The sequence below is a fragment of the Ruditapes philippinarum genome, unplaced genomic scaffold (genome assembly GCF_026571515.1).
Source record: "Ruditapes philippinarum isolate M1 unplaced genomic scaffold, ASM2657151v2 ctg784_1_1_1_1, whole genome shotgun sequence".
Taxonomy (NCBI): domain Eukaryota; kingdom Metazoa; phylum Mollusca; class Bivalvia; order Venerida; family Veneridae; genus Ruditapes; species Ruditapes philippinarum.
The window spans coordinates 39,740-57,346 of NW_026862779.1; the positions used below are offsets into that span (position 1 = coordinate 39,740).

General features: G+C 34.9%; 1 protein-coding gene across 1 annotated transcript in view; it reads left to right on the forward strand.

The window, feature by feature from the left end:
* The window catches only part of LOC132720172 (uncharacterized), a 161,449-nt gene that overhangs the window by 39,733 nt on the left and 104,109 nt on the right, over positions 1 to 17,607 (forward strand). Inside the window, exons 6-8 of the mRNA XM_060704214.1 lie at positions 8,330 to 8,545; positions 9,270 to 9,333; positions 13,634 to 13,756. Of these exons, the coding sequence (XP_060560197.1) occupies positions 8,330 to 8,545; positions 9,270 to 9,333; positions 13,634 to 13,756 (403 nt within the window). The remainder of the gene's footprint in view (positions 1 to 8,329; positions 8,546 to 9,269; positions 9,334 to 13,633; positions 13,757 to 17,607) is intronic.

Consider the following 17,607-nt stretch of genomic DNA (forward strand, 5'->3'; position numbering starts at 1 on the left):
ATTTTTAAATACATTTCTAAAATTTTCATGAAAATAAACATGAATCTGGAGGCGTGCTGCTTTAAAGGAAATACAAACAGAAACTAATATATACACAGTTTAATTTTTACCACCTTTCTAGGCATACAAGTCACAAAAAAACATAAAATATTCAATTTTCCAGTAACATGTCATTGTGCGAAAATGTCGTATCTCTATTTTTACGGACAAAGGGGGAGTTTAGAAATTTTCTATTTGCATTATTTTTCACTATATTTTCCGTTTTCAACGGTCTGTCAGCTAGAAACATAAATATTTTGATTGTATGATGTGATGAATAAAATTACAAACATGTAAAATCAACACAGCTAGCGCTCAATTCAACACACAAGACGAAAATTTACAAGTTTTTCTTTTATAATGTGTTTTAGCAATATTTATCAATCATAATACCTCGGCACACAATTAGTTTGTTAATTGTAAATTAAATACAACTTAGATGTACTTACAATAATTATAATTCCAAATAATATTGAAAAACACACCTCCAAAATTATGCACGGTTGTTTATATCGAGATACGATTTTTTTGACGGAAAGATGCGTCAACCAATAAAAAATTGCTAAATCGTCACATGGCTATAACTTTATAATGTCATTGGGTAGGTGGTTAGAAGTTTTCGCACGGAAAGCGGGCTTTCATCATCACCGTCACAATTGGAAATTCCGTTTTCGCGCCAAAACCGAGTTACGACTATTTCGCACGGTGCCGACGATATGTATATAGTAAAAACTAAGAAAAATCTTCTTTTAAAAAATCCAAAGAGCTAGAGCTTAAATATTTAGCTTGAAACATTGCCTGATGAGTGTCTACCAAGTTTTTCCAAAAAAATACCCTCGGGTCAAAAATGGCCCCGTTCGAGGGGGGTCATTTATTTTTCTTATATGTCTATAGTAAAAACTTTATAATCTTCTTTTAAAAAATCCAAAGAGCTAGAGCTTAAATATGTTGCATGAAACATTGTCTGATGAGTGTCTACCAAGTTTGTTCAAATATATATGCCCTGGGGTCAAAATTAGCCCCACCCCGGGGGGTCATTGATTTTTCTTATATGTATATAGTAAAAACTTGAAAAAATTTCTTTTAAAAAACCGAAAGAGCTAGAGCTTAAATATTGGGCATGAAACATTGTCTGATAAGTGTCTACCAAGTTTGTGAAAATTGGCCCCGTTCCGGGGGTCATTGATTTTCCATAAATTATATGTATATAGTAAAAACTTGAAAATCTTCTTTTAAAAATCCAAAGAGTTAGATCTTAGATATTAAGCATGAAACATGTTCTGGTGAGTGTCTACCAAATTTGTTCAAATAAAGGCCCCAGGGTTAAATTGGCCACGCCCCGGGGGTCTGATTTTCCTTATATGTTTATAGGAAAAACTTACAAAACTTCTTTTAAAACCCCCAAAGAGCTAGAGTAAAAAAAAGCCCCTGGGTTTACATCGGCCCTGCCCCAAAGGCCTATATACAGGTGAGCAATTTCAGGGCCATCATGGCCCTCTTGTTTCCAATTATTAGTCCCCTACCGGTTTACCAGAGGGGACTTAAGGTTTACCCTCCGTCCATCTGTCAGTCCATCAGTCTGTCCGTCCACAAAACTGGATCCCGCAATAACGCAAAAAGTGCTGAAAATATTTTTATGAAACTTGATATATGGATAGATGGCAGTATGGAGATTACGAACATCTTTTTCTTTTCTTCCTATGTTGACAATTCTGGTTGCTATGGCAACAAATAGACTGAAAATATGGCAAATTTAACACATAAACTGGATCTAGTGATAATGCAAAAAGTAATGAAAATAGTTTTATGAACTTTGAAATATGGGTAGATAGCAGCCTGGAGATTATGCATGTCTTTTTCTTTTCTTCCTATGTTGAAAAAATTGGTTGCATGATGGCAACAAATAGGCTTAAAACATGGCAAATAAAAAAATATTTGTGATTAGTCAAAAAGAGCTGAAAATGTTTATGAAACTTAAAATATGGATAGATGGTTGTATGGAAATTATACACATCATTTTAATCTTGACTATAGGTAGTATTACTTTACAAACGTTGGCAACCTTGTCAAGATTTTTTATTCTAGTTTTTAGGCTTTTTCACTATAAGTTCTTTATTTCTTAAGGTATATATTATAAACTTCAAATATAAAATTCTGGTCATCATCCACATCATATGTGACAAGGTTTACAACTCTACTAGCACAAAAATAATCAGAATTTCCTCCCGTAAACTTAGAATTTTCATGAAAAAAAAAGGTTTATTTTTTATTTTTTTTTTAAATAACTTCTTCATTTCTTAATGTATTTTCTTCAAACTTCATATATATGTTTCTTATTTATGATCACTTAAATCATTTCTTAGAAGGTTCAATACTCTAGCAAGACTATTTCCAGAATTTTGTCCCCCTTGAACTTCTATTTTTTTCCGAGAAATTGGTATATTTTACTACAACTTCTTCATTACTTATAGGGTTTACTTCAAACTCCCACATCATAATAATGACAAGGTTTATAAATCTAGCATCTATATTTCCAGAATTATCTCCTCCTTAAACTTTGATTTTTTCTTATTCATTCTTTTAAAACTTTCTTTTGCTTAAAATTCAAAATAAACATTCATTATGAACAGCTTCATTACTAATTGTTTTTTGTTAACACTACATCATGTATGACGTCTTGCATCTTTATTTCAAGAGTTATCTTCTTTTTAAGAATTTTGCTTTTAAAAATGTTATATTTGGTAACAGGGATGTTTAAAAAATTTACTTTAGAGTGTCCTTCAGTCTGTCGGTCTGTTCATAAAAACTGTTTCCTGTGATCACTTTTAAAGCACTTTTCCGACAAATTTACTTAAAATAGAAACATTATTGAATGGCCAGTGGCCTTTCAGAATGTTGCTGGGGTTCTAACCGGTAGAGGACTTATGGATTGCTTGCAATACTATGATAATTGCTTGTTTCCCTTTTAATTACTTTGAAAATAGGGCCTTGTGTGGTTAACCTATTCCGGCAAGTTGGATTTATTTAAGATTTCTCCTAATTACCCTATTTATTGTGTTGCTTTGAGTAATTTAAAATCCCCCTCCGATGGAATCAGGAGGCGGATATTGTTTTGGCGTTGTCCGTCTGTCCTTCGGTACAAACACAGAGGTACTTCTGTGACTTGGAGAACAATAGGTAACCGTAAATTCTCATTGATCCTATTCATTCCATTTTTACTTGTGTGTCTTTTTTTAGCCTTATGTGACTAATAACTTAAGATTCCTTTGACCAACAGTCTTAATATTTGGCATGCAGGTTAGTGATGACTAATAGATGATCCCTATTGATTTTGAGGTTGCTGGGTCAAAGGTCAAGGTCACAGGGGCCTTGACTAAAAAAAAGCTTGTCCGCCCAATAACTTGTGATTTATTTGACTCATAGTCTTCATATTTGGCATGGAGGTTAGTCATGATTAGTAGATGACCCCTATTGATTTTGATTTTTTGTTTGATTTGGGTTCAACGGCACACCGACACAGTATAGGTCATTTGGTGACATTCCAGCAGCTTTACTGGTGGAGGAAGACCTCAGGTGCCCCTCTGTGTATTTTTTTTTTTCAGGCACGAACGGGAACCTGAGTAGAACCACAGACGTTCCGTAAGCTAGCTGGATAGCTTATCCACATGAAAGAATCCAAAGTCCCTGTCAGGATTCGAACCCACAGCGGTGAGGGGCAAGTGGTTTGAAGTCAACGACCTTAACCACTCGACCACGGACGCCCCCGTATTGATTTTGAGGTCACTGGGTCAAAGGTCAAGGTTACAGGGGCCTTGATTAAAAGAGCTTATCAGGCCAATAGATCTCTTTGACCTGCAGTCTTCATATTTACACCCCCACCACAAAAGTAGGGTGGGGGGTTATAATGGATTTGCTTTGTTGCGTTGGTCCGTCCGTCTCCATTTTCATGTCCACTCTATAAATCCTAAACCAATTGAAGGATTTTCTTCAAACTTGGCTCAAATGTTCATCTCAACAAGGGGATGTGCAGAACCTATGTTGCCCATGTGTAAGGTCAAGGTCACAATTGAAAGTCAAATATCAAACAATCAAATATTAGACAGTATGTTGTGTCCGCTCTGTAAGTCCTTCACTAATTAAAAGATTTTCTTCAAACTTGGCTCAAATGTTCACCTCAACAAAGGGATGTGCAGAACCCATGTTGCTCATGTGTCCGCTCAAGCTCAAGGTCACAATTGAAGGTCAAATATCAAACAATTGTAAGGACCTACCCCCCTAGGGTAGTTACCAAATCTTTATTAATCAGGATACCGGTCACTGTATTAACTAGTAAGTGTATGGCAATACTTCTACCCCATATTACATACACTTACAAGTAGCTGTTGTTTTAAACATCAGACATAGCTTCAACACATCTCAGCCATCTTTGTAGTATACCAGTACATCATAAGAGGTAGGCTCAGATCATAATAGAGACATCATAGTTTCATCAAGGGATTCTTTGTAAGTATCTGGTCATCTTGTCAGGATATTTATATAACCAGGATTTATACAACCTATTACTTAGGATGGAGTGTACAAATATAGGTAAGTCCTGCATTGGTATAAACACAGGAAACTGGTACAAGACATCAGTAACTCGATTAACATGTAAACGTCATTTAATAATGTGACATCATATATAACAAGTACATCTCAATAAATATGTATATGATATTCGCTGACAATACTACTCTGTGACGTAGATCTATCGTTATAAACGGATTGATATCGGGCGGCATTAACAATTCTTCTTCGATGGATTAAATACCGGCATTGACAATACTCGACAATTGAGGACCTAGGCTTATGCAATGGGATCTTCTTCAGTTATGAACATTTAGTTACAAATAAATGTAAAGTATGACAGGAGGTTGGAAATTTCTAAGAACAATACATCTTTTAGGGTCTGCCATAACGTGATAATTCATATTAGGTTCAGCATCAAATGAATTTGTAATAGACATTTGTAAGTAAACTGTTGTTGTTTACGATAGTACTGGATAGCTTAACGACCAGCAAATTAAGGTAAGAACTTTATTATTTATCTAATATATAGTAGATACCTTATAAGTAAGCAAGTAAGTGGTTGCAGGATATATATATATATATATATATAGATATATCAGACGTAATACGACTTAAGGCTCAAAGAATTTAAGCTTTGTTGCTTTGGTACTTCTCAAGTTTTTACGGTTGAGAAGAAGATGCCAAATGACGACAGTCACCCCTATTTATAAACTTTTGGGACGCTACAAAAAGTGCTCCAGCCAATGAAAATCCCGGCTTAAGACTAGGTCCAGTGATCAGTCTTTAACAATATTCAACAATATAGCAATAACAATAAAAGTTCTAACACATAAGTAGCACATATATGGCTTAATTGAAAAGCCACATAAACATATCTGAAATAACATTTAAAAATACATATTAACAAAAAGCCGGTCCAAAATACTCGAGCGTAGTGATATATGCAGACGTATTCTATTACGCAGATAAAATACAGTTCTCACTTAATAAAATATGATAAAGACAGAAAATCATCCGGCTCAAATCAGGCTTACAATTATTTTTACATAAATAAGAAATCCTGAAAGTTTAAATGTAAACAAATATACATTCATAAAAAGCCAGACTGAAATACAAATAAGTAGTTCCAAAGTTCTGTGTCCGCCATTTTTAAACATGGAAAATGACAGAAGAATGCGCCGTCTGAATCGTCCAAAAATGTCTGTAGATATTCACTTCGTGATATATAATAGTAACTGTAAATGTTCCAAATTATTAGATATTCATCAGGAAATAAATTAGGGTCATCTGACCATTTTGTAGCGAGAGTTATCTATCCTAATGTGATACTCTTCTTAAAAGAGAACTGTCAACAATGCTGATATTCAAGTTTTACGTTGTGTTTCGTGGAATAAAGTCCATTTGTTAAAAAGGTAGCACTATTTGATAATTGTTAATACATTTTTAAGTAAGAACTGTTCATGATTTATAGAATTATATATGCACATGTTGATTTCTGTTGAAAGTATAACGTAAATTGTCATGTCATTTGAAATGTCCAAAATTTGTAAGGGAGGTATTCCATTACACAATCAAATATTACACAGTATGTTGTGTCCGCTCTGTAAGTTTTACACTCATTGAAAGATTTTCTTCAAACTTGGCTCAAATGTTCACCTCAACAAGGGGATGTGCAGAACCCATGTTGCCCTTGTGTCAGCTCAAGCTCAAGGTCACAATTGAAGGTCAAATATCAAACAATCAAATATTAGACAGTATGATGTGTCCGCTCTGTAAGTCCTACACTAATTGAAAGGTTTTTATCAAACTTGGCTCAAATGTTCACCTCAACAAGGGGATGTGCAGAACCCATGTTGCCCATGTGTCAGCTCAAGGTCAAGGTCACAATTGAAGGTCAAATATCAAACAATCAAATATTAGACAGTATGTTGTGTCTGCTCTGAAAGTCCTACACTAATTGAAAGATTTTCTTCAATCTTTGCTTAAATGATCACCTCAACAAGGTTATGAGCAGAACCCATGTCACCCATTTGCTGGCTTAAGGTCAAGGTCACACTTGAAGGTCAAAAATAGACTTAGAAAACATTCTTAAATTATAACATGTATTTGAATATTTCTGAAACTAGAAAAGGTATTTGTTTGAAACTTAAAATATATATGAAGTGTCACAATTAATATATGCTTGTCAAGTTTCATAACTCTGTATTGCATTTTAACAAAGTTATGCCCCTTTTTAAGTCTTGAAATTTACATGCAATCAAATATTAGACAATATGTCGTGTCGGCTCTATAAATTCTATATTAATGGAATAATTTTCTTCAAACTTTACTCAAATGTTCACCTCATCAAGGTTAAATGCAGAATCCATGTTAACTTTGTCCCGGCTAAAGGTCAAGGTCACACTTGAAGGTCCAAAATTGACTAAGAAAATGTTCTTAAATTTTAACATGTACTTGAATATTTCTGAAACTAGCTCAGGTATTTGCAATCTTAAAATATTTACGAGGTGTCACAAATAAGATATGCAGGTCAAGTTTCATAACTTGCATTTTGACAAAGTTATGCCCCTTTTTAAGTCTTCAAATTTACATACAATCAATACTAGACAATATGTCGTGTCCGCTCTATAAATTCTATACTAATAGAAGGATTGTATTCAAACTTTACTCAAATGTTCACCCAAACTGGGCAATATGCAGAACTCATCTTACCATTGTGCCAGCTGAAGGTCAAGGCCACACTTGAAGGTCAAAAATTGACTTAAAAAATGTTTAGTACATTGGGAAAATGAAAGGTTATTTGTAACTGTTTGAACACGATTTGACAATATATTTATACTATTATCTGTACAATTAGTCTTTTTTTCACCAGAGATAATTTCTTTTTATGTTTATGTATTTGTGCCAATAAAGTTCTTCCCTTAACCACCTTTCCAAGTCGTCTTCTGTCAAAGACATTGGTGGGGGTATGAATCGCATTCAGCGATAGTTCTAGTTGGTATTGAGGTTGTTTATGACTACAGTAGATTGCCCCTATTGTTTTTTAGTTGACTGTGTCAAAGTTCAAGGTCACAGGGATTTTTACTATAATAAGTTTGTCTGCTCAAATGCTTAAGAATGCCTGTCCACAGTGTATTGCTATTTGAAGCATGTAGAATACATAACCTAGCAATGCACTGGCTTAGTAACCTCAAATTTGGCAGGGAGGTTGTCCTTGAGCTGTAAATGGCCACTGTTGATTCTGACAAAATGGTATGTGGGGGCATTCACACCATGACAGTGGCAGTTCTAGTTAATTTATGTCGTGCAAAGCTCAAAAAATATTTGACCTTGAGCCATGGAACTTTACAGAAATTTTGCTCAGCATTTGTAGTAACGGGATTTGCCTGCAGATTTATCCAGTATTTGTTATAATAGCCCTTGACTTAGTAAAAAATGTGCATGTAGAATTTCCTTTTTCTGTCCGTCTGTCATTTTATTGTGCTGTTCTTAAGTAGACCGACAAAACAGTAGAATATGGGGGCAACAGTGTCCTATGGAAACATATTAGTTTTGCTTTTTTACCCTACATAAGTTATCAGTATGTGATGTATGGCAACTGCATTCTGTATCATGAAGAGGAAGCAGTCAAGATGTAATGACTGTATACAATTCTAGTAAAAGACCATTCTCTTTATCAAGGAATCACTTAAATGTATATGGTTATAATAACATATTGTAGGTTTTGCAGCAGTTTGTTGAAGACTGTCTGATAGAAGCTGATGAACAGGATTGTAAGTCAATTGCTTTCCCTGCACTTGGTACTGGTAATTTGAGATATCCTCCAAGAGATGTAGCTGCTGCAATGTTAGATGGAATTGAGAGTTATATTGAAGAATCCATGAGTGGAAAAGTTAAAAATGTGTATATATCTACAACAGATGATGCAATGTATCAGGTATTTTTAAATTAATATAATGTATTATCATATTTCAGGGATTTAAGAATAAAGTGTAGATTTTTGGAGAGGTATTTTTATATGTAAGAACCTTCATACTCTTAATGTTGATTGCACTTGATGATTTCAGTACCTATGTTATGTATCTGCCTGTATGGTAAGGTCAAAATAGTGTCAAAGTTGAAAACATTTTTGTAAGTCACTTTAGTTGCATTCAATTCTTTTCATTACGAAAACAAAAAATATGACTGCCCCTTCAAGCAAAGTTCATTGACCTAGGATCTGTAAACTTTGAATGTTGATTCACCTTGATGAGTTCTACCTGTCAAACCCATTTTCAGGTAAAAGGTCAAGGTCAATAGAGCCTTTGTTACTTCTTTTTGGATTATTTTTTGTTTCTTGTCAATGACTTTAATTTTGACTCTGAAACTTGATATGTTGTTGCATCTTGATCAAATTTAAAGGTCTTTCAAAATATCTCTTTATGTAGAAAACATGAAGTTCATAAATATCTCTTACAAAAGTGGAGTGTGCTGCTGTTTTCTTATGCTTCAATTAACTATAATTATCAAATAAAAAAGCAAATTATATACATATATATATATATATATATATATATATATATATATATATATATATATATATATATATATATATATATATATATATATATATATATATATATATATATATATATATTCTTCTGGTTTGCTTTGTTTTGCAGATCCTGGATATGGAACAAAAGATCAGAGATGACCAAAATACTAGAGGTGATGGGGACATAGCAAGTAATATAGCCTTTCGTTTTTTTCTGATCAAATCAATGATCAAATTATAACTTGAGGTGAAGGTCAAGCTAATACTCAAACTAGACCAGAAGAAAACAATATTTGATTTGATTTGATTCTAAGAATTTCAATACAGTCCTGTCTGACTTTGTTTTGCAGAACTACATTCTGCATTTGAAAACATAATATAAGTAATAGAAAGAGCATCAAAACATGAGGCTCTCTTGATGTGTACGAGGGGGCGTAGCACACGAGTATTAATCAGATTGCCGAGTGTTTTGATGTTCTTTCTCTTTTGTATCATAGTCAAAAATAAAAACATGTTCTCTGATGTCACAGTATTAAACCCCAAAAAAAAGTAACCAATGAACGAGCATCTGAATATGACGAGCATATATTCTTTGTTTTGTCCGTCTGTACGTCAGTCAGTCCGTCCGGGTACATCCGTCCCTCCGTCCGTCCGTATGTACGTCCTGAATTCTTGTCCAGCCCATAACTTCCTTATTTGAAGTTGGATTTTATAACTATTTCACTGAAGTGATCACCATATTGAGACGATGTGTCGCAGGCAACATTTGGGTCGCTACCTTGAAGGTCAAGGTCACAGCATGACCTTGCAGCAAAATCTTGTCCGCCCATAACTTTGTTATTTGAAGTCGGATTTTAGAACCATTTCAAAGAAATGATCACTATATTGAGACGATGTGTTGCGCGCAACATTTTGGTTGCTAGCTTGAAAGTCAAGGTCACAGCATAAACTTGCAGCAAAATTGTGTCCGACCCATAACATTGTTATTATGCCCCCACTTCGAAGAAGAGGGGGTATATTATGCCCCCACTTCCAAGAAGAGGGGGTATATTGCTTTGCACTTGTCGGTCCGTTGGTCCGTCGGTATGTAGACAAAATGGTTTCCGAGTGATAACTAAAGAACCCTTAGGCCTAGGAACTTCAAACTTGGTATGGTGATTGGTCATGACCAGTAGATGAGCCCTATTGATTTTGGGGTCAAGGGGTCAAAGGTCAAGGTCATTTTGACATTGTAAGCAAAAACGGTTTCTGATCAATAACTAAAGAACCTTAAGGCCTAGGAACTTCAAACTTGGTATGGTGATTGGTCATGATCAGTAGATGACCCCTATTGATTTTGGGGTCAAGGGGTCAAAGGTCAAGGTCACATTGACCTCTTGGGTAAAAACGGTTTCCGATCAATTACTTAAGAACCCTAAGGGCTAGGAACTTCAAACTTGATATGGTGATTGGTCTTGATCAGTAGACGACCCTTATTAATTTTGGGGTCAAGGGGTCAAAGGTCAAGGTCACATTGACCTCTTAGGTAAAAACAGTTTCCGACCAATAACTAAAGAACCCTTAGGCCTAGGAACTTCAAACTTGGTATGGTGATTGGTTATGACCAGCAGATGACCCCTATTGATTTTGGGGTTAAGGGGTCAAAGGTAAAGGTCACATTGACCTTGTAGGTAAAAACGGTTTCCTATCAATTACTAAAGAACCCTTAGGCCTAGGACTTTCAAACTTTGTATGGTGATTGGTCATGACCAGCAGATGACCTATTGATTTTGGGGTCAAGGTGCCAAAGGTCAAGGTCACATTGACCTTGTAGGTAATAACGGTTTCCTATCATTTAACCTAAAAGGCTTAGGCCTAGGAACTTCAAACTTTGTATGATGATTGATCGTGATCAGCAGATGACCCCTATTGAGTTTTGGGTCAAGGTGCCAAAGGTCAAGGTCACATTGACCTTGTAAGTAAAAACGGTTTCTGATCAATAACTAAAGAACGCTTAGGCCTAGGAACTTCAAACTTGGTATGGTGATTGGTCATGACCAGCAGATGACCCCTATTGATTTTGGGATCAAGTGGTCAAAGGTCAAGGTCACATTGACCTTGTAAGTAAAAACGGTTTCTGATCAATAACTAAAGAACGCTTAGGCCTAGAAACTTCAAACTTGGTATGATGATTGGTCATTGCCAGCAGATGACCCCTAATGATTTTTGGGTCAAGGGGTCAAGGTCACATTGACCTTGTAGGTAAAAACGGTTTCCGATCAATAACTAAAGAACGCTTATGCCTAGGAACTTCAAACTATGTATGATGATTGGTCATAACCAGTAGATGGCCCCTATTGATTTTGGGGTCAAGGGGTCAATGTCATATTGACCTTGTACGTAATGACCGTTTCTGACCAAAAACTCAACAACTCAAGTTGCCTTGGTTGATATTTTTATATTAAACTAAAAATGCTTTTGGTATACACATTTGAAGGTCTTATGTAATATAACAACATGGCTGTCATTAATGAGGCCTACATGATTCATAAAATTTATGCATATATTATTTGGTAAGATTTGTAATAACTTAAATTGCTGCACACAACCTATGGGGTCACAATAATTATTACCTTGTGACTAGTCATGACCAGTAGATACTAGATAACCCTTATTTATTGTTTGTTCACTGGGTCAGAAGTCATGCATAATAACCTGATCACATGACTAATTGGCTGCCGATAGGGGGCATACATGTTTTACAAACATACCTTGTTTGAAGTTGGATTTTACAACCATTTCACAGAAATGATCACTATATTGAGACGATGTGATGCGCGCAACATTTGGGTTGCTAGCTTGAAAGTCAAGGCCATAGCATGACCTTGCAGCAAAATCGTGTTCGGTCCATTACTTGGTTATTTGAAGTCGGATTTTACAACTATTTCACAGAAATGATCACCATATTCAGACAACATGTCGCGCGCAGCAATTTGGTTGTTACCTTAATCAAGGTCACAGCATGACTTTGCTGCAAAATCGTGTCAGGCCCATAACTTCGTTATTTGAAGTCGAAGTTTACAACTATTTCACAGAAATGATCACCATATTAAGACGAAATGTTGCGCGCAATATTTTGATCCCTACCTGTAGGTCAAGGTCACAGCATGACCTTGCAGCAAAATCATGTCTGGCCCATAACTTCGTAATTTCAAGTCAGATTTTACTACTATTTCACAGAAATGATCACGATATTTATAAGACGCGTCACGCGCAACGTTTTGGTTGTTTTTACACTTTGTTTGTGACATTACATTATGTAAGCTATCCAGTTAACTAAAGGAAGGTTGGTGGTTCTATACAGGTGCCTGCTTGACACTTCTCAACTTTCTCATCTATGTATCATGTATTTGTAATATGAGGTACATAATACTTTCGGGGCGTCCGTGGCCGAGTGGTTAAGGTCGTTGACTTCAAACCACTTGCCCCTCACCTCTGTGGGTTCGAATCCCGACAAGAACTTTGGATTCTTTCATGTGAGGAAGCTATCCAGCTAGCTTACGGAACGTCGGTGGTTCTACTCAGGTACCCGTTCGTGCCTGAAATAATGCACGGAAGGGCACCTGAGGTCTTCCTCCACCAGTAAAGCTGGAACGTCGCGATATGACCTATACTGTGTCGATGTGACGTAAAACCCAAAACAAAACAAAAAACATAATACTTTCAAGCATTCAATAAAGTACTTTATATAAAACAGTTGGGAATATTAAGTAAACTATGTAGTTTATTCATATAGGATAGTTCATATCCCGTATTAAATATGAATTGGTTGTTTTGATTTTGTAATTTATATGCTCCTCTCCAATGAAGTGGGTATATATTGCTTTGTACAGCATCTGTTGGTACATAAATCAGAACTATCTGACCAATAACTAAAGAACGCTTTTGTCTCCAGTTGACTAGCAGATGATCCCTGTAGATATTTTAGGTCAAATGGCCAAAAGTCAAGGTTGTTGTGGCCTTGACTCATTAAATCTTGCTTCACAAATAAATAAAAAAGCTTTGACTTACAGCCCTAAGATTTAGTGTGAGATGTTAATGACCTTATTGATTCTTTTGGCATTTTGTCAAAGGTCAACGTCACTGTCATGACTACAAGGTATTTTCCTAAGAAATAACTTGGCTTTGGCATATAGTTCTTAGATTTGGTTGGTTGGGAGATTGATTCATGACTAGATGTCACCTCTATTGATTTTGAGTTTAGTAAGTTAAAATGTCAAGGTCATGGTGACCATAACCAAATAAATCATTTTTATAATGAAATATGTTTTAATTGTAGATTAAGCAGGCCTTTGCATTTATATAATCAAGAGCAACTATGTTAATAGTCATGTTCTTTACAAATATTACAGATAAAAAGGCAATGTAATATTTCCATTATAGGGGTGTATACATGTGTTACAAAAATCTTTTGTTCATTTTTAACATCTTCTTTTTTATATTGAAATTTAGATGATGCAGAAATTTTGACTTCAAATGATAGCAGAATAAACTACACTGTTGTTATGGAGCGTTATCTTCAGACCAACCCTTCAGGAAAATTTGTGAAAGTTAAATTGATGCCTGAGATAGAAGGTACATCATTTAAAATATTAATGCTTCAATGTTGACTTATCCAAACATATCAGAGGCAGATGATTGTGGTGAAGGGTTTTCAAAGAAAACTTCGGTATTTAATTAAAGTTTCATGTTTTCCTTTGACCATTAAAAGACCAAGGTAAAACATGAATAAGTTAGCATGTCAGATCTGCCTTATAGGTGTAATTTTGTCCAAGCATTACTGTATTCCTGGAAACATTCATGGAGACAATGTTTTTAATAATGATGGCGTTTTCGCAGCAATCATAGTGACCGTGAATATTGTGGGGTAAAGAGCATATATATTACTTATATCATAATAAGGTTTTGGTATTTGTCCACTTTATTCCTGGAAGACAAGACTAAAAGCATACGATATTGACAAAATCTTTAAAATTTAGTTTTTTACAATCTATATTTAAGATATAAAATAGCATTCCATTTTGACATAATTCTTGGATACAAGAAAAATAAAAATGCATTCAGATGACAATTAGTGTTATTTGCATTTAAAATCGTAATGTAAATTTAAATAATTATTGTATGATTTATTTGAATATTCGAAAATGAAACGCAAACACAATATCAAATTACTAATAATTCTTTTAATAAGTCTATGTGAAAAGAAACTTCATCGCATATACACACAGATATTTACAAAAAAAACTATTGGTTGGATAAGTTGACCATTCGAGACAAGACAGATTTGACCATGTCTAGTCTTGAGAAAAAATTCAGACGACCGAAGGGAGGCAGTATTTTCTACAAACTGTACACAACTGTACACAACTCAACAAAACTGTACACAACTGTACACAAATAAAAAATTGCGCAATTGATTTCATTTTAACTTTCTATTGTTTTGTACTAATATTAAAGCTACATGCCTACAGGTGAGTAAAAATATTTCAATAAAATCAAACTTGAGAAAAAATGCAATAAGATGTAAGGAAAAATAAAATTTCAAGATTCAAGTAATATTTTACATATTATGTGCGATTAATGACTGATTTTTCAGTGGGCCTGGAATTATATTCGAATATTCGATACACTACCGAATATTCGAACATTGAAAAACGAATACGAATATTCGTAAAAAGTGTTGTTTTTTTTTAGCTCACCTGTCACAAAGTGACAGGGTGAGCTTTTGTGATCGCTTTTCGTCCGGCGTCCGTCCGTCCACTATCCGTCCATAAACTTTTGCTTTAAATGACATCTCCTCATAAACCACTGAGCCAATTTCATCCAAACTTCACAGGAATGTTCCTTTGGTGGTCACCTTTAAAAATTGTTCAAAGAATTTAATTCCATGCAGAACTCTGGTTGCCATGGCAACCGAAAGAAAAATCTTTAAATATCTTCTATTAAACAACCCTAAGAGCTAGAGCTAAGATATTTGGCATGAATCATCTTCTAAAGAGTGTCCACCAAGTTTGTTCAAATAAAAGCCCTGGGGTCAAAATTGGCCCCGCCCCAGGGGGTCATAGATTTTCCCTATATGCATATAGTAAAAACTTAAAAAATCTTCTTTTAAAGAACCCAAAGAGCTAGAGCTAAGATATTTGGCATGAAACATCTTCTAGTGAGTGTCTTCCAAGTTTGTTCAAATAAAAGCCCTGGGGTCAAAATTGGCCCTGCCCCAGGGGGTCATTGATTTTCCCTATATGCATATAGTAAAAACTTAAAAAATCTTCTTTTAAAGAACTGTAAGAGCTAGAGCTTAGATATTTGGCATGAAACATCTTCTAGTGCATGTCTACCAAGTTTGTTCAAATAAAAGCCTTGAGGTCAAAATTGGCCCTGCCCCAGGGGGTCATAGATTTTCCCTATATGCATATAGTAAAAACTTAAAAATCTTCTTTAAAAGAACTGTAAGAGCTAGAGCTAAGATATTTAGCATGAAACATCTTCTAATGAGTGTCTACCAAGTTTGTTCAAATAAAAGCCTTGAGGTCAAAATTGGCCCCGCCCCAGGGGGTCATAGATTTTCCCTATATGCATATAGTAAAAACTTAAAAAATCTTCTTTTAAAGAACCCAAAGAGCTAGAGCTTAGATATTTGGCATGAAACATCTTCTAGTGCATGTCTACCAAGTTTGTTCAAATAAAAGCCCTAGGGTCAAAATTGGCCCCGCCCCAGGGGGTCATTGATTTTCCCTATATGCATATAGTAAAAACTTAAAAATCTTCTTTTAAAGAACCCAAAGAGCTAGAGCTAAGATATTTGGCATGAAACATCTTCTAGTGAGTGTCCACCAAGTTTGTTCAAATAAAAGCCCTGGGGTAAAAATTGGCCCCGTCCCGGGGGGTCATTGATTTTCCCTATATGCATAAAGTAAAAACTTAAAAAATCTTCTTTTAAAGAACCTTAAGAGCTAGAGCTTAGATATTTGGCATGAAACATCTTCTAGTGAATGTCTACCAAGTTTGTTCAAATAAAAGCCCTGGGGTCAAAATTGGCCCCGCCCCAGGGGGTCATTGAATTTCCCTATATGCCTATAGTAGAAACTTAAAAAATCTTCTTTTAAAGAACCCAAAGAGCTAGAGCTAAGATATTTAGCATGAAACATGTTCTAATGGGTGTCTACCAAGTATGTTCAAATAAAAGCCCTGGGGTCAAAACTGGCCCCGCCCCAGAGGGTCATTGATTTTTCTTATATGTGTAAAGCAAAAACTGAAAAATCTTCTTTGAAAAAACCCAAATAGCTAGAGTTTAGATATTAAGCATGAAACATCTTTAAGTAAATATCTACAAAGTTTGTTCAAATAAAAGCCCGGGGGTCAAAACTGGCCCTGCCCCAGGGGTGTCATTGTTTTTAACTATATGGGTATAGTAAAAACTTAAAAAATCTTCTTTTAAAAACCCCAATGAGCTAGAACTTAGATGTTTAGCATGAAACATCTTCTTATGGGTATCTACCAAGTCTGCTCAAATAAACAAATAAAAGCCCTTGGGTAAAAATTGGCCCGGGGGGGATGGGGGGGGGCTATATACAGGTGAGCGACCTCAGGGCCATCATGGCCCTCTTGTTTTTTTTTGTTATTACTTTCAAATTTCAATTAAGATCGTAAATTAAACCATTGGCCTTTACTTGACAAGGTGTTCACACGTTTGTATGACGCGTGTCAACGATTATCGCCAATTAACTGTGAAAACTTTGGGGTCTAGTTGATCAAAAGGGCACCCGTTTCACAATTTGCAATTTACCTGTTTAACAGAATATAATGTAATTCTTTCCGATTCTTATTATCTTATTTATTGTTTTCTGTGCAATAATCTTTTCGATTGATCAGTAATTGTCTTAAATTTTGTAAAGACGAAAACATCAACATGTATTAATCGGTGCTTTATGAAAGCATGGTCAGTGTCTATATTCCGTCAAAATATATTTATTCCGTAGAAATAAGACTCCGTGTGATATTTACTGCGTTATAGCTAAATTAATCTGAATAATATTTTAAACCTTATCTAAAATTATCAATAAATAAAAAATTTATTTAATTCAAATTAAGTTTCAATATAAATTATGTGTTTTGGGGGCTAAGAGGCTACGGTGATTCATATTACTGTCAATCAAGTCACGTGAATTACCTCCCGTTAATAAGACAAATGATCAGCAGTCGGAATTTAACTGAACAAAAGGCAATCAAATTATTAATTTATTTCAAAAGTAAACATTTATGTCGATTTGCAATATTTAAAATAAAAAACTTTAACGTAGTAATATAGGTATTTTTAATCGTCGATTATTCCAAGCATATTAAAGTAGTATAGTATTCGACGTAATCAATTTCGGATATGTATACGTCAAAGAGAAATATTGGAACAAATGTTGTAAAAACGAATA